Source organism: Patagioenas fasciata, chromosome 17 (genome assembly GCF_037038585.1).
Source record: "Patagioenas fasciata isolate bPatFas1 chromosome 17, bPatFas1.hap1, whole genome shotgun sequence".
In the NCBI taxonomy this organism is placed as follows: domain Eukaryota; kingdom Metazoa; phylum Chordata; class Aves; order Columbiformes; family Columbidae; genus Patagioenas; species Patagioenas fasciata.
In genome coordinates, this window is record NC_092536.1 from 6,819,169 (window position 1) to 6,845,075 (window position 25,907).

The 25,907-nt window shown below is 44.4% G+C and overlaps 1 protein-coding gene across 11 annotated transcripts in view; it reads left to right on the forward strand.

Annotated features, from left to right (window-relative positions):
* Positions 1-25,907, forward strand: part of ZNRF3 (zinc and ring finger 3) — an 84,597-nt gene that overhangs the window by 12,262 nt on the left and 46,428 nt on the right. Inside the window, exon 1 of one of the 11 annotated variants that reach the window (XM_071815995.1) lies at positions 14-399. The exons of 7 other annotated variants lie outside the window; for them this stretch is intronic. In XM_071815995.1, the coding sequence (XP_071672096.1) occupies positions 172-399 (228 nt within the window). In that variant the 5' untranslated portion in view covers positions 14-171. Of the gene's footprint in view, positions 1-13; positions 400-25,907 lie in introns of those variants that run through there. 3 more of the 11 variants (XM_065851698.2, XM_071816003.1, XM_071816004.1) reach the window with 3 other exon arrangements.

The following is a 25,907-nucleotide window of genomic DNA, read 5'->3' on the forward strand; positions in this document are numbered from 1 at the left end:
GGCGAGGGACAGGGAGCGCGGGGCAGGCGGCGGCGGCGGCGAGGAGCGGGGCGCAGCGCGGCGGGAGGGCTGCTGCCATGGGGCGCTGACCCGCCCGGGACCCCGGCCCCGGAGCTGGAGCCGCTCGGGAGCGATGCTTGGCGGCGGGGCGCCGCTCCCCCCCGCCGCGCGATGAGGGGCTGCGGGGCCGGCGCGGGGCCGGCCGTGCCGCCGCCGCTGCTGCTCGGGCTGCTGCTGGCCGCGGCGCCGGGCGCGGCGCTGGGCAAGGAGACGGCGTTCGTGGAGGTGGTGCTCTTCGAGTCCAGCCCCAGCGGCGACTACACCACCTACACCACGGGGCTGCAGGGCCGCTTCTCCCGCGCGGGGGCCACGCTGAGCGCCGAGGGCGAGATCGTGCAGGTGAGCGCCGGCCGGGGGGCGCCGCCTGCCCCAAGATGGCTCCGCGGGCCCGGCCGCCCGTCACCTGGCGGCACAAAGCCCGCGCGGGCCGGGCCCGCCGCCCCACGTGCGCCGCGCGGCCTGGGGGCGCCGCGGCCGCGGTGACAGATGCGCGCCCGCGCACAAAGGCCCCGGGGCGGCCCCGCGGCCACCGAGCCCCGGCCTCACCTTGGCCGGGCCGGCGCGGAGCCCCGTTTGACAGCCGGGTGCGCGGCGGGAGCGGGCCGGGCCGCGGAGCAGCGCGGAGCCGAGGGCCGCGTTCCGCGCGAGACAGGCCCCGGCGCCTGCACTCCGCACGCGCGCTCGCTCCGCCGCCGGGCGCGGTGTCTGCACGGGGGCGGCACGCGGAGGTGCGGGGCTGCCCCGCGCCTCGGGCAGCGCGGGCGAGCCCCGCGTGGCGGTCCCGGGAGGGGACGCTCGGCGACAGGCGCGGGTCAGCGCACCGCGCACCGCTCCGCACCGCGCGTCCCCTCCGCCGGGGCTCCCGCGTCCTGCGGGCCCGCGGCTCCGGCGCCAGGAGCCGCTTTTCAGTGAGGTTTCTTATAGAGCTGCTCTTGGCTTTCTCAGCAGATAAATAATTTCTGGTTTTATCTGAACGCAGTCAGTCTTCGCTCTGTTTGAAACTCTTGAAGTGCTTATCTAATTCCTTTGTAGTCGCTTGTAATTGTTTGCTTTATTTTTTTTCCCCTTTGGCTAAGTAAAGAAAAATTACTTAAATGGTGTTTTAATAAGTTTAACTGTTAAGCGATTGCCAATAGCGATCCTTATTTCTCATTAACAGCTGTGAAGTTTGCTTGAGTTCTATATGTGTACTCATACATACAAATGTGTATATATAACATTTTTAAAAAGATAACTGGTTGTGACTAAGCTCTAAAAACAATGGGTAAACTCTGCAAGCACAAATACATTACTATCAAAATAATTGTTTTTTCTTTTAAAGTAAAGAATACCACTTTTGAGCTCTTGTTATTTCCAAACAGTTTAAACGGGGAGGATTTCTTATGAAGGTTCTCTTGCGGGCAGAAGAGTTGTGGGGACAAGCTGCTGGTATAGGACGTTTGTTTTATTCTAGAGAAAAGAATGATGGACCAATTAATTTCTCTTTCTGACATTTTTTGACAAAGGTGTTGCTAGTAGGGGCTGAAACAGACCTTGATGTTTTCTGACGTCTTGGTGCGTTATCGAACAATATGGGTAAGACTTAGGGCTGTGTCTTTGGGGATAACAGACTCCGAAGTTTGTTTTTGTGTGAGGTGTTAGTGTTAAGAAAAGAACGGAGGCCATTTACTGAGGTTATACTTCCCTTGAGATTCTAAGTGAAAGTGGAGAAAAAAATATACTGTTTTGTTAAGGCTCAGGTTTGCATAATTTGAAACAAGTGTATTAAACTGATGTTTGTAGGCCTCACCATGTGTAACGTCACCTGTCTGCTTCCCCCTCACCCCTGAGCAAACAGCCCCCTCGGTAGCAAGGGCCACCGTGAATGCCAGGTTATGTGGCAAGTCTTTTACAGTCATTTATCACTCAAAACCTGTGTTGCTTGTTCTTCCGTACACGTACTAGATCACATACCTCAGGAACAGGCTACTTGTTTAGCGGGAGCCACCATGTGTGCTGTTTCTCGGAGGAGAGCGCGTGGACGTTGCTGCGGAGCAGCCGGACTGAACGCTGTCAGTCACGTTGTCACTGTTGAGGTTTCAGACCACACGCAGCACGTCTTGTCAGTGCTTTGCTTCCTTCGTCTCCCCCTGGAAGGGCACTTTTCAGAGCCAAAATTTATAAAGATATTCACAGCATTGTCTTGCCTCCCCTTTTTCAGTTAAGCTGTATATTCACGGAACTATATGAATCTGCTGTTCAGGGTGATTGTTTAAAGTTCACTGTGAGATTTAGGGAAGGGTCATGAAACTGATGCCACTCAGAGCCAGTTCAGCAGTAGCTGATGCTGCACCAGTCAGTGAAGGAAGCTCTTATTACCCCCACCACTTCATCAGGGCACACAGCTCTTTCGAGATTAGGATGCATTTTTCTTTAAAATGAAATATTAGAAATTAGTGAAAATCAGGCACACATTAAAGAATGGATCAAAGGAATTGTGGTTTTGGGACTACACAAAGACTTACTTTTGTTTATGTTAATAGCATCATTTACTCATTGGTCTTGGAAGTCTGAGCAAAAACAAAAAAAACACAACAAAACCCGACTTAAGAAACAATGCACTTTCAACTTTTGATAGGTCATACGCTCATTCCTAAACTGGGTATTGGTCAGATTCCTATCCAGTAGTGGTATGCTATTATATTGCTTCCCATGGTATCGTGAACAAGTCTTATTAGGGTCAAGTGTCTACCAGAATAACTCTTCAGAGAGATGAAATGTTCATATGCCTTCTTTCATGTGGCCACAGTTTGTATTCAGCAAATTCATCCCTAGGTTGCTGTGTCAGCTGGTCCTCAAACTGCTCGAAGGTCTAACCATCTCAGTGGGATCTGGCGCACTGGAATATTTTGTGTTTCTTGGGGCAATATCCTGGCCGTTAGTATGGTTATGATTGGAAATTGAAAACGTCTGATTAGAGAGTGATTGTGAAAACAAGACTTTGTTGAAACCTCTAAAATGATATTTTGCTTTAAAGCAAATTATGACTGATGAAGTCCTTATGGTTGAAACTTCTTGTAGCATTCAGACCAAAAGCTCGTTTGTAGTTCTGTGTCAAATGATGCTACGTAGCCACAGACTTACAGTGCGAGGGTGGTGAGCATCACTGATGTGACAAGCAGTGGTTTTTTGCTTGGAGTGGGATTATGTATCTTAATTCTACTTGCACTTGGCAAGATTCACTTCCAGTTGTTTATTCTGCTCGGTAACTAAGGTGTGGAGCATCAGATGTGGTGTTTCTTATAAAGCTGTGGTGGTGATGGTACTGCTTAGGTGATGTGCTGGGAAAAGAGGATAAAATTTAACACTTGTTTTAGATTGCATTAAAAACTCCAACACATAATGATACACATTCATCATTGTTAATTCTCTCAGTCTTTCTTTTTGCTACTCCTGCCAAAGATACACTGCTGAATACAGTACTATAGGTGGGTTACCAACATGTACAATTTTGAAGAGAAGCAGCATGGAGGGAAAGATTTAGGAATATGATGGTTTTTCTTGTGCGATAAAAGTTTGGGTTTTGGTTGGTTTGTTTCTGCTTGGAAGCCTCAGCAGGGGAATAATGAACTTTATGTAACCATTGAACTGGAGTGATATGTAGATTACATAATAACTTCCAATGGCATATATTTTTTGTGCTCAAAAGGTAACAGTTCGGGGAGAACAAGCATAACTCGGTATTTTAAAGCTACAAGAGGAAAACAGATGTGCAACACTTCCCAACTTCTTGCATGGCAGTTGCTTGCAGCACTGACATTGCCCATCTTCTTTCTCTTGAAGAGGATGGGGAGACTTAGAATCGAATGCAGGACCGTGTGCCTGTGTCTTCCTTCCATCTCCTTCTCGCCCCTTATTTACTTGAATAGCTCTGAACCTTTCCTCTGTTTTCTCAAAATGCAAAAGTTGCTGGAGACTGTAGATGTCTGTCAGGTAGGATTCGCGCTCTGAAGCGTTGGCAGAGATCTTAGTGGCACTGAAAGCAGTGACTTGAAACAAGCGTGCAGGGATATGGGTGTCTGGCAATGATCAGAGGAGTCTGAGTCAAGGGAGTATTGGTGTCCTTTGAGAATGGAAAACAAAAATGTGTGTTGGTTTTGGTTTTTTGTTTTGTTTTGTGAACAGGCAGGTTAAGTTTCATAGAATCATAGAATGTCCTGAGTTGGAAGAGACCCACAAGTTCATTGAGTCCAACTCCATTCCTTGCATATGACAAGCCCACAGGTCACACCGTGTGTCTGAGGACATTGTCCAGTCTCTTCTTGAACACTGTCAGGCTTGAGGCTGTGACACCTCCCTGGGGAACCTGTTCCAGTGTCCAGCACCTCTGGGTGAAGAACCTTTTCCTAATGTCCAGCCTAAACCTCCCCTGGCACATCTTCTGCCATTCCCTTGGGTTCTGTCATTGGTCACTAAATGGAAAAGTTCAGGGCCTACTCTTCCTCCTGCCCTTGTGAGGAAGCTGTAACCGCCATGAGAGCTCCTCTTAGTCTCCTCCAGGCTGAACAAACCAAGTGACTTCAGCCACTCCTCATATTACTGTTCTCCAAACCCTTCACCAACTCCATAGCCTTCTTCTGGACATTCTCCACTAGCTTGGTATCTTTATCCTGTGTCCCCAGCCCTGCACACAGTGCTCCAGGTGAGGCCGCCCCAGTGCAGAGCAGAGTGGGACGATCCCCTCCCTGCCCGGCTGGCCATGCTGAGATGGATGCACAGAGAGACCCTGCAGGGGGATCTGGACAAATTGGAGAACTCAGCAATCACCAACCACATGAAATTCAACAAGGGCAAGTGCCGGATTTTGCACCTGGGACACGACAACCCTGGCTGTACAGACAGACTGGGGGACGAGATGCTGGAGAGCAGCTCCATGGAGAGGGATCTGGGGGTTCTGGTTAACGGCAAGTTGAACATGAGCCAACGGTGTCCCTGGAGCCAAGAGGACCAACCGTGTCTTCTTGCTTGAGTTGAGTGCCTGAAGGCCATTCAAATTGAGGAAGTGGAATTATTTGTGGCTTTGAGTCACTGTCTTCTTGAATGTTTTCTTAGCTAGTTATCCTCTTAGAATATGAACACACCTGTGATTGGGTTTGTGTTAGTTTCCATACCTTAACTGTAAAGCTGTGGCTTACAGTAATGATCCTGAGGACATCAGGAATAGTACATTTCTCTGGTAAAACTGAGTTTTTAGTACCAGTTTTTGTGTCTTCAATGACACGATGAGGAAGAAAGCCGAAGTTTCTTGGGGTTTGAGCTGTTGTTGGAATGAGGCACTTTCATCCTTACGGAAACCAAGGAGCTGACGCCCTGCTGATCTGAGCTGGGGGTGAGAAGGTGCTTTGGTACAAAGATGGGAGACTTGGAACGTATCTGTTCTGTCTTGTATGAGCAGTGGGACCAGGTTGTAGGTTTTGTCCTCTCTGATCTTCAGTCTTTGATGTTGTGAACAAATGCTCACAACTGACAAATGTCAGGAGACAAGTGAGAATAGTCACCTTCGAGATGTCCATCTCCAGCTGTCGAATCCGAGCCCTGTCCCGCTCGAGTCTCTCACCTGAGCTTGTGTCAGACAGAACCACAGGTCCCACCAGTGTTCTGAAGGCCTGCTGAAAGTTAAGGAGTTTGTGGTAAACTGATAGGGCTGAATCATGAATGGAGGAGACTTAATTGCTGCTGTCTTGAAAGCTTATTTCCTTTTTTAAAAAAAGACTTGTTCTAATAACGGCAAGTCACTGATGGTTCCTTTTTGGTTATAACAGCATCAGCTGTGCGTTTGGTGTTATGTAGTCAGAACAGTGAGTAATTTCTATATGTGTTGCCTTGCTGCTTTATGGATCAGAAACCTCGTCTAATTAAGCTTCAGTTTTTCTTTTGTTTTCTGTCTATCATTTTATTAAGACTTGACTGTCTAGCTGGTAGAAACATGACTCTTCTGTACAATGTCGGTTGTGCATTTTCCAAAATCTCGGTTCTTTAAAGCGTATTTGCAACTTTTGAAACCTGAACTGGAGATTTCAGTTTGCTCTGTGAGTTGGCTGGGATGGTTAATCCTCTCTGTTATGGGAGAGAGTTGATAGGTGAAAAAAAGATGCAAAAGGCAGGTTTAGCCCTTTGGACAGGAGGTTCCTCTGCTGTAGTTTGTGGTGTACTGTGCCTGGTCTGAGCTTGATCGGTGCTTATTCTTCAGTAGTTTCTGACAGAAAAATGAAGTCTGCCCATGCCCAGAGTGGCCTGGTGTCTCTCGGGGCTGGGGTCCCCTACGCCACGCTACATATGAGATTTTTGTGCTGTAAAAGGAAGGCGTTTTTTCTGGGAGTGCAACAGGTGACTACAGGTCTGGGTCCTCTTCAGGAGAAGGCCCAGATGATAAAGGAAGCATAATTCACATTTAAAATAAGAGATCGTTGAGGTAAAGACTTGCACTCTGCTTGTACCTGAACAGCCTTTGCAGAGTGTGTAATGCACAAGCATTGCTTGCAGCAGAGGTATCATCCTGGGCTTGATCTCCCATTCCATTAATCTGTTTCCCAGTTTCTGCCCCTCCCTCTGTTCCTCCCCGCCTTTTTGTTTTTAAGTTTCAGTCATGCTTTAGTCCCTCGTGTGCCATGGTGTGGGGTAGTACATGGGGAGGGCTGAAGACATCCCGTCCAAGTATTCATTTGTCCTCTTGTTTTGCCTCCACACTGGGCGCTGTCTTTGTGCCGTAACCTCCAACCCAGCCACATCATTGCTGCTTTAGTTCACGAGGAGTTGCCTGTTCTCAATGGCTTCCGAATGCAGTATTGTAAATAAGGATCCCTGTTTTTTATTAATTCTTCAATATTGCAATACCCAAGACGTCTCTTGGAGTGGTGTGGAAGGACTTGGTTGCTGCTGGCTGCTGTGGGGTGTCTGCTTGCAGCTGCAGTGCCCTGCCCCGAGAACCCTGTACCTGAGCCCTAGAATCAGAGAATCCTTTGGGTTGGAAGAGACCCTTAAGATCATGGAGTCCAACTATAACCTATCTCTAGCACTAAACCATCCCGTTAAAGTATGCTGCAGCACTTTAAGAATGATGGGAACACACACATGTCAGAGGTCATGGTGACAAGGGGCACCTGGCTGCTTAAACCTTCTGCGAGAACATCCTTCTCTTTCCTTCCTTTGGACAGTTTTATGTGTTCTTTCATATCTTATGGAAAAAGAAACACCTTATGAAAATAGGTAATATAACCCTCAAATTATAATGGAATTTTAAGGGCTAGTAAATCATATTTACCTAGTTAAAATCTTTGGATTTTCAAACTTTAGACTATTACAATATATTATAATGTACTAAGGGAGAGTTGAGAGCACCTGTATAAACTGTTTCTAAATGAGTCTAAGGCAATAATAAACAAACGCTTTTAGGCACTACAGCAGGGGAGAGTGCTGTTCCAAAGATAAGGTACCAAATTCAGGGGTGGGTTCCTGGATTTGGAGGAAGCTCTGCTGTCTGTGGTATTTGCACACAGTTGCAACACCACCGGAGTCCTTCAGCCAGAGCCTGGTCAGCACGGGAGGCCGAGATGGTCCCTTGTGGAGAAGGTGGGAGGCACAGTGTAAGAAAATGAGGTAAAAGACACCTAAGTATGGAGGAGAAGGTACAAAGGAAAGAGCGAAAAACACTGATGTGACCTATTTAGTGGAATAAGAATAAAGTAGGTTAAGAAAGCAGCAGAAAGATACAGCACTGGCTCTTCTACTCAGGCTGAGCAGTACAATTTTTGTTCACTTCCAAATAAAAGTAGGGAGTCAAGTCAGGAAAAAGTAGTTTGTGGGAGTTCAGGTAACTTTTCCACATAGTCCATAAGTTTAGTTAAACCTCTGCACAGACGTTTAAGGCCTGTGCTGTTAAAAACCTTGCCCGTGCTGGCTGGATGCTGACTGCTTCCTTTTCTATGTGTTCCTTTTGCTTGTTTGGGAGATGGAGCTAGGAAAAAATCCCAGAGAGGAGCGCTGCTCAAAAATTGTTAAACATGGAGCCATTTGGAGAACTTTTCATTTCTATATATTTATATTGAGACTGCATCTGTGTGACTTTCATGGTTTAGATACAGTTACAGCACTTGCAGCTGGCTGCGCCATGGACAGAGCCGGCACTTGCTCTCCCTGAGCAGTCGGCCGGTGGATGTGATTATGGGACAGGGTAACTTTGGTATTAATTGCTCTGCCTATTGAAGGGCTTTGAAATGACTCCAGGTGGAGCGTGTAGACGTCATGATTTGTTGTGGCATAACTTGGTGAGGAAGAAACACAGGCAGCTTTGCTGCAAGCAGATCTTATAGGAAAGTCTCTAGTTGTATAAAACCGTTGATTAGGATACATAGTAATTTTCTTCCAGTTTATACCATCTTGTGGTGGAGCGTGTATTTAAAAATGCTCCCTTTTTTATTACAGTCTTCTAGTCGTTGTTTTGGAATTTCAAAGTCAGGCCCTTCTGGACCAAAATAACTTCCATAAACATAGTTTTTAAGAGTGTGAATGCTTTCAGGAGGCCAGCACCTTACTGGTTAAGGAGAGGTAGAGTCTGGAGGCCGTAATCTGCTGTGTGTTCTACCCAGTTACATAAGCGGTACATGGATGTGCATTAATACACTTAGTGCGTTAGAAGTGCTCAGTTTAGGAAGTGTTAAATATTAACTTGTACATACTATGTCTTCTTTTGCGCATCTGCGCTTCCGTGCTCAAATGTGGTCAGACCAGAGCTTGTGGTGCCTACATATGAAAACGGAATGAATGCGAGTTGAATGCTTGGCCTTATTTCTCATGTTTCCTGGCTTGAAGGGAGATCCCTTCACATGAAAGGAGATTGGCAAAGGAAAAAGAGATTGTTTTTAAACAAAGACATGTTTTGAAATTGTTACAATGGCAACAGAAGATTAATGTAAAAAACTATATTTTTTGTTTGTTTGTTTTTCTTGCCAGCTTGACACTTGAACCAGAGGTGACCAGGGGAGTGTGATTCGCAGACACCCAGTAGAGACAGCAAAAATTGCTCTTTACTGCACCTATCCCATCGGAGGAGCTGTTTGTATTAGGACTGAGTAGCAGTGCTCAGGAAACCAGGGATCTGGTGGCTTAGGGTGTCCTCTTCACAGTGACAAATTGCTTTCATTGATTTATTTTTTTAAATTTCTTTTCATGCTGGTTTGAAAGACTTCTGTTGTTGCACTTGGCTTTAAGATGAAAAGCCAGTTTACAAAGGTTGATTAGGTGCCTGTTATGTTGCAGACACAAGTACACCCTTAAATATGTAGCTTAATAAATGCAGACTCATGGTACTCTGTACATTAATGTAAGGACTTTAGTAATTTCCTAAAGATGCTGGGCAGCTTAAGCTTTCTGTTGGTTTTCTTGAGTTTAAACTTCTATTATTTTGCATCATTTTTGTTAGTAAAGCAAACTGAAGAATCAGCGAGGAGGCGACTGGCCTGATGAAGAATTAAGGGGCATATTTTAGAGTCTGCAGTCATGGTCTGAGGACACCTGTTTAATTAGCTATACAGGGATGCGTGTTGCAAGTACATGCCTCCTACTGTGAATTTATTGCATGTGCTTGGTAAGCAACTTTAAAATGCTTCTGATTGCAGTGTTTGAAAAATTGCTTTTAATTCAGGAAAGACCCTATTTTGTGCCAAGATAGGTTTTCCTACTTTGAGACTTTTCATGCTTGCTTGCTTTAAAAAAACATGTATTGAGTGTGGGTGGCAAAAGTCCTTCTCCTTCATTTCTCTCTTCATGCATTCCCTTCTCCCCCATGCAAGATTCTAACCAAACTTTCCATTGAGTCCACCTTTGTAACTGAAAGTTTCCAGCCTTAAACAGTCCACTTTGATGACAGATTAAGGAAAGTGGATTTGGAGAACTGACTTGGCATTGTAGAAGGTATTCTGTTTGTTATTTACACTGATGGGTCCATGCCGAAGCTCTGTAGTTCATGGAGAAGAACCTCTTTCCAATGTAGTGGTTCCCCTTGCAGTGTTGTATTTTGCGAGGGTCCAGCATACTTTCTTATAACTGTTTTGCGTTTATTTAGAAATGTTTTGAGCAGATACTGTGTTGTATGCGGTGAGGATAAAGGGGAGAGGAACAGTTCGTGGTCTGGATGCCAAGCTGGCAGATGTCCTGAGTGATGTGTAGCGAGGCTGGGAGCGAGAACTGAACTCGTGAAACAGAGCCAGGAGATGCTACTGAGTTCAGGATTTAATCGGAGCCAAGGGCTGGAGACCTCATTTCGCTCAGAGGCAAGTTATCCTCAATCTGCTAGCTAGAAGCCTTTTGCCTATTTAAAATATATTATCTTTTGGATCCCAGAATTTTATCTGAGGAAAAGACATTGCAGCGTAGTTAATGCAAAGAACTTCCAAGGTGTGATTTTATTTGGGTTTTCTGCTGTTTTACTTGAGAAAGCTGCACTGCTGGAGTTCCTGCCCCCCCCCTGCATTTATAACTCTCAGTGATAATCTTTGTAGGTTTCATACTGAGAATTTACAGGGATATTTCTGTAGCAAAATAATAGGGTTGCAGCTGCAGATTGGGATAAATTTCTCAACCATGCGTGTTTTGTTTATATTCATTTGCCACTGGGAGCTGAATCTCCTCAAATAACAGAAGTCAAATGGAGTGATCTGGTCTCCTGTTGTCTACCCTGTTTCTTATCTTCAGGCAACTATAGGAAAATGAAGAGGATTTGAAATCTGCTGGGACAGCTTTAGTATTAAGCATAGATCCCTGTTGTGGAATAGTCAGCCAAAATATATGTGTGTGTGTGCTTACGTGTGATGTATGCAGTATGATTAAAGTTACACCAAGATGAAACCAACAGAATCTTCTCTGTTTCTGAAGGCTGCACAAGCGTTTGTTTTTCAGGGGCTTGGACAGTAATGCTCTGGAGCCATCCCAGCTGTAGAAATAGGATGGGAAGAAACTACCGTCTTTGTCATTAAAAAGGGCTGAAGTGTCCTGAAAGAGTTAAGCTCTAATTAGCTCACTCGTAAGGTATTTAATATCCTTATTAAACTCAACTGCTGGTTTGCTTTTTTGTGTTTTTTTTTTTCCCTTCTTATGGTGAATAAAATTTCTTGAAGAGCTGAGCCTGTGCCTCTCAGATCAGAGGCTCACATGTTGAAGCTGGCAGTGCTAGAGGCTAGTTCCTATCTGTGTGACAGCGTTTTTAATTTAACAGGACCAGCTTTGATGTTCTCGAATATTTATAGGCAGCTTCAGATCACTCCAGTCTGTATTCTTTTCAACTGGAGCAGAAGTTCCTCCTCACACAACAGAATTTCTTTCCCTGTGTTTACTCTCGGGTCTCTTTTGGATTTGCAGTCATCGGAGTGGTTTTATGTTACAAAAATACTGCTCAAATACTTACTTGTGGGAGGAACCACTTGATTTCCTTTCTAGTTTCTGCAGCTTGGGGGTGGTCCGGTTACTGCATCTGAGCTCCGTGTTTGAGCCTCGCTACAGACACGTTGCAGAGGAGACGGATGCAGGGAAACAGAATTTGAGCAGAATGTGGATGTTGTGGAGCCTCGTCCCGCTGCCTGCGCTCCGCTGTGCCCGCAGCCCGCGAGCTGGGCTGTCCTCCCAAAAACAGACATGGCGGGGGGTTGCCGCTTTAGGGTCACTAGTTTTGGTGTTTTAGGAAGGCCTGGCTGTGGTTTGAATCTTTGCCTTGATTGTGCCGTGTCTGATGGAGGTGTTTCCTCAGACCAGATTTCTCTTTTCCTGCTCTCTCTGCCATGTTTCTCTTCTGCTTTATCCTCTCAGCCCTCTGTTGTGGATCTTGCATGGACTGAATACCGTGCCATCCCAGAGAGACCTTGTCATGACCAACTGGGACAGCAAAGCCATGTTGTTCTTTTTTCTAGACCTTTTCTATGTGGATGCTGATGGTTCAGACAAATTTCTCTATCCCGCTCTGTCATGCTCGGTTTTTGTTGGGAAGTTCCATACGCTTCATGTTACATGATGATCTCCTAACTCGAATTCTCTTCTTGTAGGCTTATTTGGAACTGTTACTGAAGCAGCAGATTTTTTGCGTATTAATTTGAATGGCTTCACTTTGTTAAAAATACGGTCTTTCAGAAACGATAATTTGGCCTACAGTGGAAAAGGTTTGTGGGTTTAGACATTCCAGTTATAGATGCACTTCTTTGCTGGTACAGCCTTTTCTAGTTCAGCAAGTGAAATCAATTATGTCACTGCCTACATAGCTAAATAGTGCTGGGAAGCAACCACAGGAGGAAGGGGCTTTATTGTCTATCTGATGTAAATAGTTTGCTCAAAGCGCAAGGCTTGTCTTGCTACGGAAATTCAGCAGGGAAATAGAGACCTGTAACTTACTAATGTAGTGATGAGAGTTTCTAAAATAAGCCAATAAACAGAATTTACTAACACAGAAAAATAGGGAAAGATCTTGCATTCTTTCTTCCAGAAGAAAGAAAAACATCACTTTTTCACGGTTAATTTTAAGGGAGAACTTCTTTAGGAAGTGAAGCAGCTGTGTGTGTCTTCAAGAACTGGGTGTTCGTGCACTTTCTGCTAACGCTGATGTGAGAGCAGTTTCAGTGCTTGCATCCAGAGATGGGAAGATGGGGTTGCGACTTCATTTTGCTTTAGTACCCTCCTCCAAACTATTGTTGACAGAGGCAGTTTTCCTTCTCCTTACATACCCTGCAATATCCTTGTGAAACAGGAGAATTTATGAAGTGTGGAAATAACTTAATGCTTCTGTCCCTGGGAAGGATTTAGCCAACAAACACGGTTCAGTCTTTATATGTTTTATTAGAGCTTGGGTAGAGCTGTAGTAGAAAGCTGGTCCTAGTGATCTAAGGCAATGCTTTTCTAAGTTTCCCTCTATCCTCCATCTGACATCCATAAGAGTTAAAGAAATGGAAAGAAACAGCAGACAAGCAGCCTGTGGTACAGACATGAGACCTTTTCCTGAGGGGGGGTGGGATTCACTTGAGTGTTAAGGGTTTTTTGAGGCTTTACTGTCCACGTAGAATTCACATCTCACTGTGAGTTTAGATTCAGTAACTTCTGGAAACATTTTGGGATGTTTGCACAACCTGGATAGGAAGTATATTGGCAAACCCACTCACTAAGATTAAAGAACCAGCTCCAAACTTGTCACTTAGGAGTGGGCAGTAAGTAGTACCAAGGTTGTGACTCAAACAGGAACGTCATCTCAACCTGAAGTTTAACTTTCAACTATCTTAGTCAACAGAAAGTGTGTTGTAATATGAAAACTAGTGTACCTCTTCAGGGCTGTGAGGTTTGGAAATAAGGTCCTGGAGGAGGTTTGAAGTACGTCCCTTCCCATTCCAGACTACCCAGTACTGAAAGTTCAGTTAAAAGCATAGTAGACAGAAAGGAGAGGGTCATCTTGCTCCTTATCACTGCTTAACATCAAAGTTAATAACAATCGTATCCATACTAAGATGAAACTGCAAGACAAATTTTAAAAAATTGTCTTTGTAAAGCAAGATTTTACACTTTTATAATTTCGTTACTGTTGCTGGTTTAAGATGGTTTTACAGGCCTGGTGGCTGCTGTTGGCGTGGCCCTGCACTTAACAGCCACTTCTACTGTGCAGGCTTTCCCATGGACAAACTGTTGTCTTATGACCACCTGGATGAAAGAATGTGAGCTGCTGTGCACCAGGGTGCCCTCATGAACTGGGACGCTGGCATGTCACATATATGTTCATTCTTCTCCTTCCCGAGCTGCAAAGTAACATGTCATCTTGAAGCCACCACATTATTACTTTTTTTCTTAGTATTTACTTGGTTGCTTGAGCTCAGATCTCTGGAAAGGGCTTTGGGAGTGTAAAATGTAGTTTTGCGGCAGTAACTCTGGGCTGACACCTCTTGCCAACGAGCGAGCCCCTTCTCACAGTGATCACGTCCTCTGTGTGTGTCACGGGTCACAGCAGCATCGCTGTTCATTCTCCGTGATGGAGACAATGCCCCTAAACAGGCATGTGCTGGTCCCTCATTGCTGAGCAATCTTGCCCTAAGTCATCAAAACCAAGGGGAAAGTTGCTAAAAGGGCCCAAATGCTGTCGAGGGCTTCTGGCACGTGACATCCCAGAGGAGGGTTGTAGAAAATCTGTTTTTCCTTGTTCCTTTCCAGCCCTTTTCTAAAGTGGGTTGAAATAGTATCAAGTGTCCAGGGGTTGGATGGGCTTAAATGAGCTGAGGCACTAAGGGGGTGTCTGTGCAGGAGCGTTGTGGTTGTGCCTGTATCGTCTCAGGGTGCAGTTGTCATTGGCAAGAGTTGCGCTGGGGAGGAATAATTTTTGTGCTAGTAGCAGAGACCTTGGTCCTGTCAGCATCCATATTTAGTTATTGGCACAAGTGAGAACTTTATGTTCTTGCTGTTTAATTGTTCTTACGGTTTCCAAATCTGTTTCTCTAGTGAATATGTTTTTCAGTGACATTTAGTGGTCTGAAGTCATTGATAAACACAGGCGGTAGCTGGAGCCATTGTGGTTGAGTCTACAGCTTTGTAGTCTTGTTCCTCTTAGGTTATTTGTGTGGTTGTACCCTTTAAGTGAAATAAACATCATGTGCTGTGCTTGACCAATGTCATTCTGTCTTATGTTTAGGGAAAGAATGGACTTTGGAAAATACTTCTACTTGGAAAGGGGTTACTTCCATCTGATGAAGGCTGTCGACCATCTCCTATGATTAGAGAAAAGTTAGTTTGGAAAGCATAATGTGTACATATGTAAATGATGTTTTTCCTGGGCTTTAAACTTACTACATTTTAAACTAATTCAAAGTATGATTGTATGTGACTTCTGACTTACATGATAGAATTGTGTGTTTCTGGTTGCGATGCATTTGGTCAGCTCTACTTAGACTATTCCCTTCATATTTAGTGTGATTGTTTTTTTGACATAACGTTATCTCCTTCCACCTTTTTCGCTGCCATGTCATTGTCATGCATGGGTCAAAAGGCTATCAAACATGTGCTGCCTTGGTGTTTTCTAACGTTACCTTAATTTACAGATTTAAAACTTCTTTTTCTGGTGAGGGTATGGACTTCAGTGTGTCAAGCTTAAGCTTATCTGCAATTGGCCTCCTTCTATTAATTAAGTTTTTTATATCCTTTTAGAGTAACCCACAAGCCGCAGGATCACACCTTCCCTTGAAGGTGTTCAGTGCCGCCTGGGGGAGGGTGGACACACGGGTACCCATTTCTGGGCCTGGCTGGGATTTTAGGAGCACTTATGCCAGCCCTGCTGTGCGCTGTTGTGGCTCCGTGGGGACCCAAATCTAGAATATATTGAGATGCTGTGGGTCAGGACTGATAGTGTAAATCCTGGTATTCTCAAACACTTTAAAGTAGGCTCTGCAAACACTATTTCCATCTCTCTTATGCTTTTGTATTAGAAGGAAGTAGCAGGCGGGAGCACACATCTAATTCAGTCCTATTGCAACGAGAATTTTTGCAAATCAAATACAAATTACTTTCAGTCCTTAACTTGCAGTTGATGTCTTTGAATTGGAATTAGTGAAGCAATACAACATACTGTTGCTGATAAGGGTATTGCTAATGAGTAACCTTCTAGATAAGATTTTTGTCAGGCTAGGTTGCGTTGCCTAGGAAGCTGAATTATATTTTTTAGCAGTTGCACTATCAAAGTGCTGCTGAATTTTGAAATCTTGTCTTTATAAACATACTCCAGATAAAATGGGCACTGCGGTCTTCAAAAGAGAATACACAAACTAATTAATCTGTTCTGGAGGCTGATGCCAAACATATTCTTCAGGCAGCAGAATTCTGACCTAGGTTAGGACTAGTTCAGTTAGGAAGGGCTGAAAAAAGTAGTAGGAGTTCTGAATGTCTGTCAAGGGAAGGTTGTGGGGCTTCACTTTTTTTTTTTGATAGCATTTTTGCCAGAAATAAAATAATAAAAGATGCTCAGAAAGCTGGAGAGAAACTGAACAAGCCTTAGAAGGGAGCCATCCTAACGTAGTCGCTGGGTGTATAACAAGCTGTAAAAACCGAACAGCTGGAGAATACCCTTTCACACTATTTCTGCCTTCAGAGGCGTGCTGGTTGTGGCTCCCCTGCTTTCAGGAACGGTTCATGGACTGTATAGCAGCAGAATTTAATCTTTGTATCAGTACAATAATGTGGCGTTGCCATGCCCAACCATAGTGCTCTGTTTCTCAGCACAGAATAGCATTTCTTAGTCTGGAAGAGAATCTGCAAGTGAATTCACAGATTTTTTTACTGTTGGTTTTATATGGAATTAACAACACAAACTGTGCCTCTGGGAGGAGGAGTTGGTTTTAACTTTCCAAACTGAGACTGCTGCTAGAAGAATATAGTATTTTTTTAAAAAAAAAAAGCTCTTTAGAAATACAGTAACTTACATTTTTATTACAAATATAGTTATTTTTTCAGAACAATTGCAGATGTTTTCCCTGCCTTGCCTTCAGCTTTGTAAGAATACAGAATACCTTTGTAAGTGTATAGCCATTGTGAAAGCAATTAAGAATGTGCCGTTTGACTGGGACTTTATGGGTACCTATGGTTTTGGTGGTTGTTTTGGTTGTTTGGTTTGGGTTTATTTCCTGTCCATTCAGAAACCTGTCAGTGAAATGTCCTTGGAGATGCTGAGGGATGACTTCTAACTGTGAACAAGGTGGATTATTGGAAGGATGGACGAAATGGGTTAGAACAAAACGTATGCTGTGCTTTGCTACGGGTGAGCTTGTGCTGCCTATCTGAAGCGCTAGAAAGGACAGCTTTTAAATCATGCGTGTTTTAGGAAGATGTGATATGTCTTCTGATGGTGGCCTGTTCCTGTCTCATTAGCTGGCAGGGAGTTGCATCTCTGCTATTAAGACTCTAGGATCCTGTTTCCGTTACTAAGGCAGGTAGTGGGTGAGTAAACTTCATTCACACTGTTTAAAACCTGGCTGCTAGTGCTGGCAAAGCTGCCGTGCTCTGCCCGGAGACCCAGCTCATCCTGCGAGCCCTTGTTGTGCTGCGGGGCACAGGGGATGTGGGAGCAGCTTTTGGGGCTGCACTGCTCCCAGGGCTGCAGGGTGGTTACAAGAACCCCGATAGGTAGGGAGTGGATGGTGTTAAATGAGGATGGGTGAGCAAGGGATAGGAAAGATCTAGGCTTGACCTCTGATTTCTTTCCTGGTGTCTTTTCTTGCTTCTGATGTCTCACTTTCTGATTCCTTCTCATTCCTCAGTGAGTCTCAGTGCATTACCATGAACACACGCTACCATCTTTGAACTCCAGGGTGAAACCAATTTGCAAGGTAGAAAATTAATTAAAAGTTCATGATCCTAGCATTTTGACCCCACACTTCTATTTTACAGATTGCTGTTGTGCCTTCGCGCTAGTCTGTTAGTTGAATAACTAACTAAGAGACAATATTGAGAGCCAAGACTGCCCTTGCGAGGGCTGTGGTGAAGGGGAGGAGGAGGGCAAGCAGTGGTGTAGAGGATGAGCTCTGCGGTAATGCCACTCATAGAGTTTTTCACTTTGTGTCTGATTTGGACATTGCTGAAGAGCTGCAAACAACAAAAGCTCTTCAGCCATGTAAGTTGGAGTGGAAACTGGAATCCCTGTTCAGTGAAAATAGGCTGAGAAATCCAGTAGTTGTTAGACTAAATGAGGATCTTGCTGTCCAGAATGGATGGCGATAGCGAGTGTGGAACAGTGGAGAATGGTTGAGGAACAAAGGTATGAGTTTCTGTATCTGAGGTATCACAGTTTCACAGTGTGTTTGGGATTGCAAGGGACCTCAAAAGCTCATCCAGTCCAATCCCCCTGCTGGAGCGTGTGGTGAAGAAGTAAGAGCCAGCTGCTTGTCTCCTGGACCCGTGCTGTGGTTTGTTCTGAGCCACATTGGGTCCTCTGCAGGTCGTGCTCAGGTGGGACTGCTGTTACTCTTAAAATACGATTTAAACTCGCATGCACAGTTTCTGAAGCAGCTTCTCCTCAGGGCAGCAGATGCTGTTGCTATGTCCTCAAACCCATCTTAATTTTTGCCCTTTTCAAGGGGTTGTTAGAGTGTGTCTAAGTGAAAAACAGCAAGCTTGGTATGGCAGCAGTATGCAGAACTGAATCCTGTCATATGAGCGAAAAACATAAATTCCTACGTAAAGCTTCCGCTCATATGTAAGCAGTGCATTGTTTGTTTAGATGGTGGGAGTACTCCAACCTTAGGCTTCTTGTGATTGTGACATGGTGTGAAAATAAAGCTTATATTAATAACTCAAAACCCTTCCAAACCATTTGTCTTACCATCTGCACTGCTGTGGAAGGCTGGAGAAGTGAAAACTTGGAGTTTTCAAACAATCTACTTCTAAAAATACGTTTAAAAATGAACAACGCAAAGCAGAAATTCCTTGTCAAAGGTCTTTCTTGAACAGGTCCATGGTGGAGGTCTTTGCCCTAATTCTAAGAGGACTCTTTGCAATAATGATTACAGATCAGTAGGTGCTATGGCATGTGAGGGAATGTTCCGAAATAACGGTCCCATGTCCAGCTTTCCAGAGGTGCGGAAGTATGGGGTGTCTGTCTTTTGTGTTCCCTGGAGCCATAGCACTGAAATGGTGCATCACATTTTTGTAGAAGATCTGAGATAAGATTAGTTTCTGAGGTAGGATGACAGTTTTCATACATTTTACCCATGTTTGAGATCAAAGTTTACCCATCACCAGTGAACATAAAGATGAGCAAGCGCCTTTCCCTGGGTCTCTGGTGGTGGGAGGCTGGTTACAACTGTTCGTGTCCGGTTACCTGTGAACCCCTGAAACAAAACTGGGAGCCCAGGGAACTCGAGTGGTGGGGAAATAACTGCAGAGCACAGAAACTCAAACTTTGGGAGGAACCCCAGCATGAAAGGTATTTTATTGATCCCATTGTCCAGTATCATATGATCCCATTCAGTGTCTCCCTCTACTTTTCCAGTTGTCTCCCAGCATAAAGACATCCAGGACATTTTGATATTTTCTGCAAAGGGTTATTTGAAGTTTCTTTTGTGAGGGAGCCTGTGCTCCAGCTTGTCACTGCTGTGAGGAGTGAGAGGCCAAGGGGGGCAGTTAATTTACTGAGGTTTGCAGCAAAAAGGGCTGAATTCGTGGGATCCTTTGAGGGTCCAGCTTGAGATGGTATTTAGATACTTATAGCCGACTCTACATTATCGAGGGATGTGGGGTCTTCTAGCCATTTAAGCGAAATTCTGGTGTGTTATGGAAAGTATCTGTGTGATTCTCATAAATTTTTTTCAGAAGTTCTAGTTTCTCTCCTCTCTTCCTCCCCTACCAAAAAAAAAAAAAAAGAGGGAGTGGAAATAGAAAATATTGGTTTGTCACTTCAGTTAAGTCGCAAACACAACAAACTTAATTTTTAAGCTATTGGTGTTTTTTTTTTTTTATTTTAATTTTCTTTACACACACATCCCCTGCTGAGGGCACAGCACGTTGGGTACCGAAGGGTTAAAGCTCTTGCTTTGGAAGCAGCTGGGCAGTTTACACTCCTTGCTGGGCTGTACAAAAATACTTTAGCTTTGAAGTGCTGGGAGGAGCGGCTGAGGGTAAAACCTGGAGCGGCGCAGGGCGCGGGGGCTCAGCCCCAGCAGCCTCGGAGCGTCGGGCTTTGTTTCTTTCTCTGTCTCAGTGCGAGGGCTTTCTTCTGGAAATTCTTCAAATGCTGTTTAGTTCTCGGAAAATTCTTGGGTTGGGACAGGTTGCAAGAAATATAAATTTTAAAATATCCTTTCCCACAAAGGCAGGGTAAATATAGAGGTTCTGTTGGAAGTTGCTTGGCTGCTTCTGATTTGATCTGGTAATGAAGTACACAGTGCTGCTGCTGGGGTGAGAGAGATTCACCTCCACCGAGCGGTGGGAAGGAGGTCAGACTCTTCTGGACAATGTGTGTTCCAGAAAGAGCTTTCAGAAGTCCTTTTTTTCCCAATTTGCTGGAACCTGTGAGTTCTCAGACCTGACGCTGCACCTTAGACATGTTGAACTCTGAGTTTAGCAATAAAAGAGCTGGCAGGAGGGTGGCAGTTCCGGCACTTGCCCCGGGTAGGTGCAACTGAATGGGGAGACAGCACGTTTGTAAGAAAAGCCACAAGGCTGATAGTGCTGTACGGCAGGCAGCCGTCTCTGTTGTGTACAGCGTGCTGCGTAACTGTGAATGACATCGCTTGATACGGCTTCTTCAAAGCAAATCTTTTCATAGATGAAACCCGATGCAAGCTGGGCTCCAGTGGTTCCTGCCGCTGCCAGCACTGGAACTCCAACAACTGGAGTTGCTCTCTGGTTTGCTAGGGTAGTGCTCTGCCTCCTGGTAATAATTTCTTGACAATATTCGTATGCGTTTTTTGGGAAGGTCTGAGTCTGAGAGATAGTGTTGTTGCCATTATCTGAAACTGAGGAAAAGCAGTTTCCTTTTAGCAATCAGTGCCACTGAGGGGATGATCAAAAGCAGTTTACCCACCAGCTAGTGAGGGGTAACATTAAAACGCCTGGCTGTATCTGTTGCATAAATGATGGTAGTGCTGGATGGTGGATCTCCAAATTTCAAGTTAAATTTATCTTAACTACCCTTAATATTCCTGTCCCTTCATTGTTACTCATTTAAGGATCCAACCCTTAGCTGCTGGCAGGGCCACTCACTCATTAGCTTTCTACTGCTGCCTTTTTTTCTGAACACAAAAAGTGTCAAGAATTTAGTTACTAAAATAAGCAGAATTTTCCTCTAGGGTTTCTGCTGTTGCATGAGTTATATAGAGGACTCTGTCCTTGAAACATTTTCTTATTAATACCTGCAGTACCTTGTTTTCCCATTTAACAATTCAAGCGCCAGAGAAAATGTATAGTAATACAGGCCTAAGAATCTCAGACAAGATGATCTTCTTTCATCTCAGCTGTCACTGAATATCTTCACTTATAATCTACATCCAACAAATTCATTTTCTAGGAAGTTCAGGTTAGTGCCATGGCAGAAGTGAAAGGCCCCAGAACAGGCTTTGGGGGCTATTGTAGTTTGTTTTGTTTGTTTCAAGAAGGTGCTACCTGTGTTAGATCTCTGGTTGCAGGGGCAGTTGCCTGGTTCCCTCCGTGTTGGCTGTGAAGGTCTTTTTGCTTGGCTTTGCAAGGGCAGGAGTTAAAGAAAACCTCCAGTCCATTTGCCACCTTGGACAATTCGTGATAATTGACATGCTTCAGTTTGATTTGAAGGATGTTTTCCACTCCTGTGTGACAAGAGACATTAGTTGATGGGCCTTCGTGTTATTATTAAATAAATAAATATTAAATTATCTTTAACAAAACTAGAGCCTAGAACTCTTTGAGTGTCTGGATTGTGTGGCTGGCATGCAGTGACTTTGCTCTGCGTAGCTGAAAGGCTTCACAATAAGTTATCACACTCAACTACTTATTAACAGGAGGAAAAATGTAGTCTGTCCAAATGTTGTTCTAGTGGCATATGTGCGTTGAGTGTGTGTTTTTATGTGTTTGCGTCTCTGGGGTCACCGGGGCACACATGCCGCTGCAGCGTGTTAACAAAGCTGCTCTTGGACAGGAATGGGTGCTACTGCCTTTCCCAAAACTGTGCAGGCAAAGCAGATATTATCAGCGCTGGCCCTGAGGCATAAAATAGAAAGATCAAAGCACATGGCAGCAGCACACAGAGTCTCTTCAAAGCCTGAGTAAGGCAGGATTGATAGAGAAAAGGAGAAAGCTCTTGCTGATGTAATCACAGCCTGTGAGACAGGTTGCTTTTTTTTTTTTTCTTAATTTAAACAAAGACACAAAGACAGGCCTTGTTTGTTTAGAGAGGTGAAGCATGTGCCACAGAGATAGAGCAGGGGTACCTGGGTATATGGAAGGTTTTCATAGGTAGCACGGAGCTCAAGCATTTTGAAGCAACTGCAAACTTGCAGTTTTCCTTATTTTACTTTTCACAACTTCTGCATGTGGTATTCTCTCACTTGTGGTGTCCATGTGGGTTGAAGTAGAAAAATGGCCAAGGAAGGAATGCTTGTTTTCAGGCTGCCTTCCTTATTAAAATGGAAACTATTTTGTTTTCTCTTGAGAACTCCCGTTAAAAATATCTGGGATTTGTATGAAAAGAAGTGAAGCACGGGCAAGGTGGAGCGGGAGGGAAGTGATAAGCCTTACCCCTTGTCAAGAAGTGCAGGCTTGTTCGGGCACAAACTCTGGATGGGAAAGAAACAGTTGTTCTCCCGCTTTGTGTCCATGGGAAGGAGGAAGGAGAGGTGACTTTTCTGGAGCAGATGTGCAGGAATGGAAGGAGTATCCAATCTCCTTTACAAACCTCGCTCCTCATTATGTGCTGCAGATGCCGAAGTGTGTTTCTGAACCTCCCTTTGAGCGTGGTAGTGCAGCTTTTCCACCCACAGGTGTGTCTGTGCAGTGTATTGCAGGTGACCTGAGCTGGTGCAGCCTGATAGCCAAAAACTGTGCGACCTTGTGGGCATGGCGTGAAGCCTGAGTGAGTGTTACCAGAGGGGCAACGTATATTAATTAATGCATTGATTTTATACATGTTTGGAGCTCAGGCGGAACAAGCTCTTCTGCTTGGATGGTGAGCAAAGCAGACTTCACCATTATGCATCTTTTCACTTACTGATTGTTTTGGAAGAAAGATCTAATGGGATTATCTCAGTCCCAAAATGTATTCCAGGGTGCCAGAAACCACAGTGGTTATGTCTATCTGGCAGAATCTCCAGCTTTCCTTCCCCCATAGACATGAGACACTTGGCAGTGCAGTTCAGATTAGTACCCAAAATCACGGCACTCTGAAGTCTCAAAAATGTATCATGAGGGAAAGGTGACTGTTAGATCATTAACTTTCATGCTTCATTCAGGGATCAAAGCTGCGTTTATAGTCTGCTAAATCAGTTTATTACCTTAATAAGAGGTTGCTGCTCAAAAAGGGATGCATCCTCTTTATTGTGGAGTATGTGGGATGATACTGGCATTCCTGTGTTGTCTCATGTGGAAATCTCTCCATTTTGCTGGCTGGCATCAAATCGTCTTCCCTCCACCCCCCTGAATCTCTATTCTGCCATGTTCCTTCCACACATGTGTCTGATTTGATACTTGACACTCATAGAAAGAGCTTCGATACACTTGAAATACTCTGATTTTGGTTTCTAGTTACCAAACCTTCAGGCACCAGGAAATTTGCACATCTTACAGAGCTCTGAGATGGGCTCTGACATGTACTTTTGTTACTGCTGCAGGCACTTTCCCCTCATGATACGGAGAGGCTGAACGAAAATTCTGGGATGGGAATCCTAGCAGCTACTATGACTTTCTGGGAACTTGTGCATCTGCTTTAAAATATTTCCTTTTTGGGAATCCCACCCAGATATGTGTGGGACAGGCTGTTCCAGTCTGTTGTAGCAGACAGCAGTTAATAAAGCAGAGGTTTCTCTACCCATAGAAGAAGATGGATTGGAGGGAACTGCCATCACTATGGCATTCCCATGCTTTTGCTTCTAGTGAGCAATAGAATGAAAAAAGAGGTTTTAGCTGATTTCCTGTATGCTCTGCTGAGCTCGTGCGGCCACTTCTGTCAGCAGTATCCATGGCCTTTTGATTCATGTAACCAAGTGAATTAACACAACTGCCATGCCAAGTTAACCAAAAAATTCCTCTGCTCCAGTGACTCTCTCTGGCAGAAGCTGGTAGCGGATACTTGTGAAGGAATGTAAGATTAGAGCAAGCAACATGGTGAGTGCTGCAGTACATGCTTCCAGGCTCTACTGGCTTGTGCCTTAGGACTTCCTATCAGCGTCAACAGATACCTGAGAGCCCTTGGTGGCTCTTTCTTCTACGGTTTTTTCCAGCCCGTTACTTTGCCTGTAACTTGCTTGCCTGAATTTGAGAGAGCACAGGGAAGATCTGTTTTGGCTTTGAGGCCCTTGTGCAGGTTGCTGCGTACTGTGACATTGTATTTAACCTTATTTTTGGATAGCAAAGGAGTCACAGTTGGTGCACGTAGTGCAAGAGGTCTAGAAAAACAGTTTTGTTGGCAAGTCTGGTAGGTACCTACTGAAATTGCTCCCTAGCAGGAATGGAGGGAAGATGACTAAATCTCCAGAATTTTTCTCATTCTGTTACTGTTCAGCATAAGATCTGTAGAGGTTTTTTTGAGCTGCAGGGGAAAGAACGTTGCCAGGAAGTAATTGTTCTTTTTGTCTCTTTCTAATTCTGTGCAGCAGCTGCCTGGTCTTTAGCTGCTATTAATGTTCAGAGCCCTTTGAACAAAGGAGCGTCAGGCTGATGTAACTTCTTCCTCTGTCAGACATTCCCTCTGAAGCCATCTTTTGTCTCGATGGCCCTATTGTAACCATTCATATACTGATGAATGAACAGGAAGCTGATGATGATAGTGAGCAGATGAGTTTGATCTTGAACAGGTTTCACTCAGACTCCAGCTTGAGGGAGTTTATATAGGAACTGAGCTGTACCACTGTCAGCTACAGTGTCTGATCTGTTCATTCAAATTTTCCTTTGTTTAAGGAAACTGGAAAATAATATTAAATATTTAATATTACATATTAAAATAAAATAATATTAATCTAGGAAAAAATGTGCTAACGTTTCTTATTGATCAACAATATTGCAGATACAAATCCTGGAATTCTGTCTGTCACCTCTTTGTGCAAAGAGAAGTTTACTTGAATAGCTGTATTTTTATTTTTGTGATCATGAGTTCTGTCATGTTTGATTAGAGGTGATGGACTCTTGTTTGTTGTCCTGTTTGTGACAAACCAGATTCAAACACATCCTAAAGATGCTGGGGAAGATACTTATGGGACCCCAGGTGACAGTGACTGGTGGGGAGGAAGAGAGGGAGAGCTTCATCCCCCCAGCTCTTCCTCCACACACCTGTTTTAAAGCATACTACTTCAGGCTGATGACAAAATACATCCTTAGAGCCTAACATGCACAGCATGAGATGTGGTGGAGGTCTTGGCCTTTTTCTTCTGGACTGGGAGATGACAGCAAGAGGAGCTTATCAGCTGAAGAACCGGCAAACATGTCCACAGTGCGCAGTATTATTTTCCAGCATAACAAACTAGTTTATAAAGTTAGTTACTGAAAGGTGATGTGATCTTGCACAGAAAACTTTTGTTAATCTGGGTGAATGTGTTGAACAGGGAGTTGAATGCTCGTAATGGGCTGATGTCCCTCCAAGAAGGATGGCGAGGCAAGGGGCTGACTCCTTAATGTCAAGTAAACTTCACTCACTTAAGGCTCCTGGGCCTGAAATTACTCCCTGTTCCAGCAGTAAGAGGCAGATTTGAAGCCAGTAATACATTATTTTAGTACAATAGTAACTATGATGCTATCTTGTCCTATTAGGTACCAAAAAGAAGCCAAAATATAGTAGAGGGTGTTAGAGCCAGATTGTGTGAAGACTGATGATAAATACTTCTGTCTGTGTCGGGTACCTGACAGGCCGCACAGGGTACGACGGTCACCCAAGCGCCCTAACCACAGCTCTTCCAACACAGCTGTTATTTTCATGTGCCCTTTGGTGCCTGCAATATATATTAGCTTTCTGTAGATGTGCAACTGATCTATTTTCAAAATGCCTGATGAAGGGAAGGGTATTTTTAAAAATTAGCACTGACAGTTATTTAAATTTGATTAACAAAGGTAGAAGGTCCCTAGCAGAGGAGTGTGATGTGTTTGTGAGTGCGGTTGTTCTGTTTACAATGCCTAGCCTTTTCTGTTTATTTTTGTGA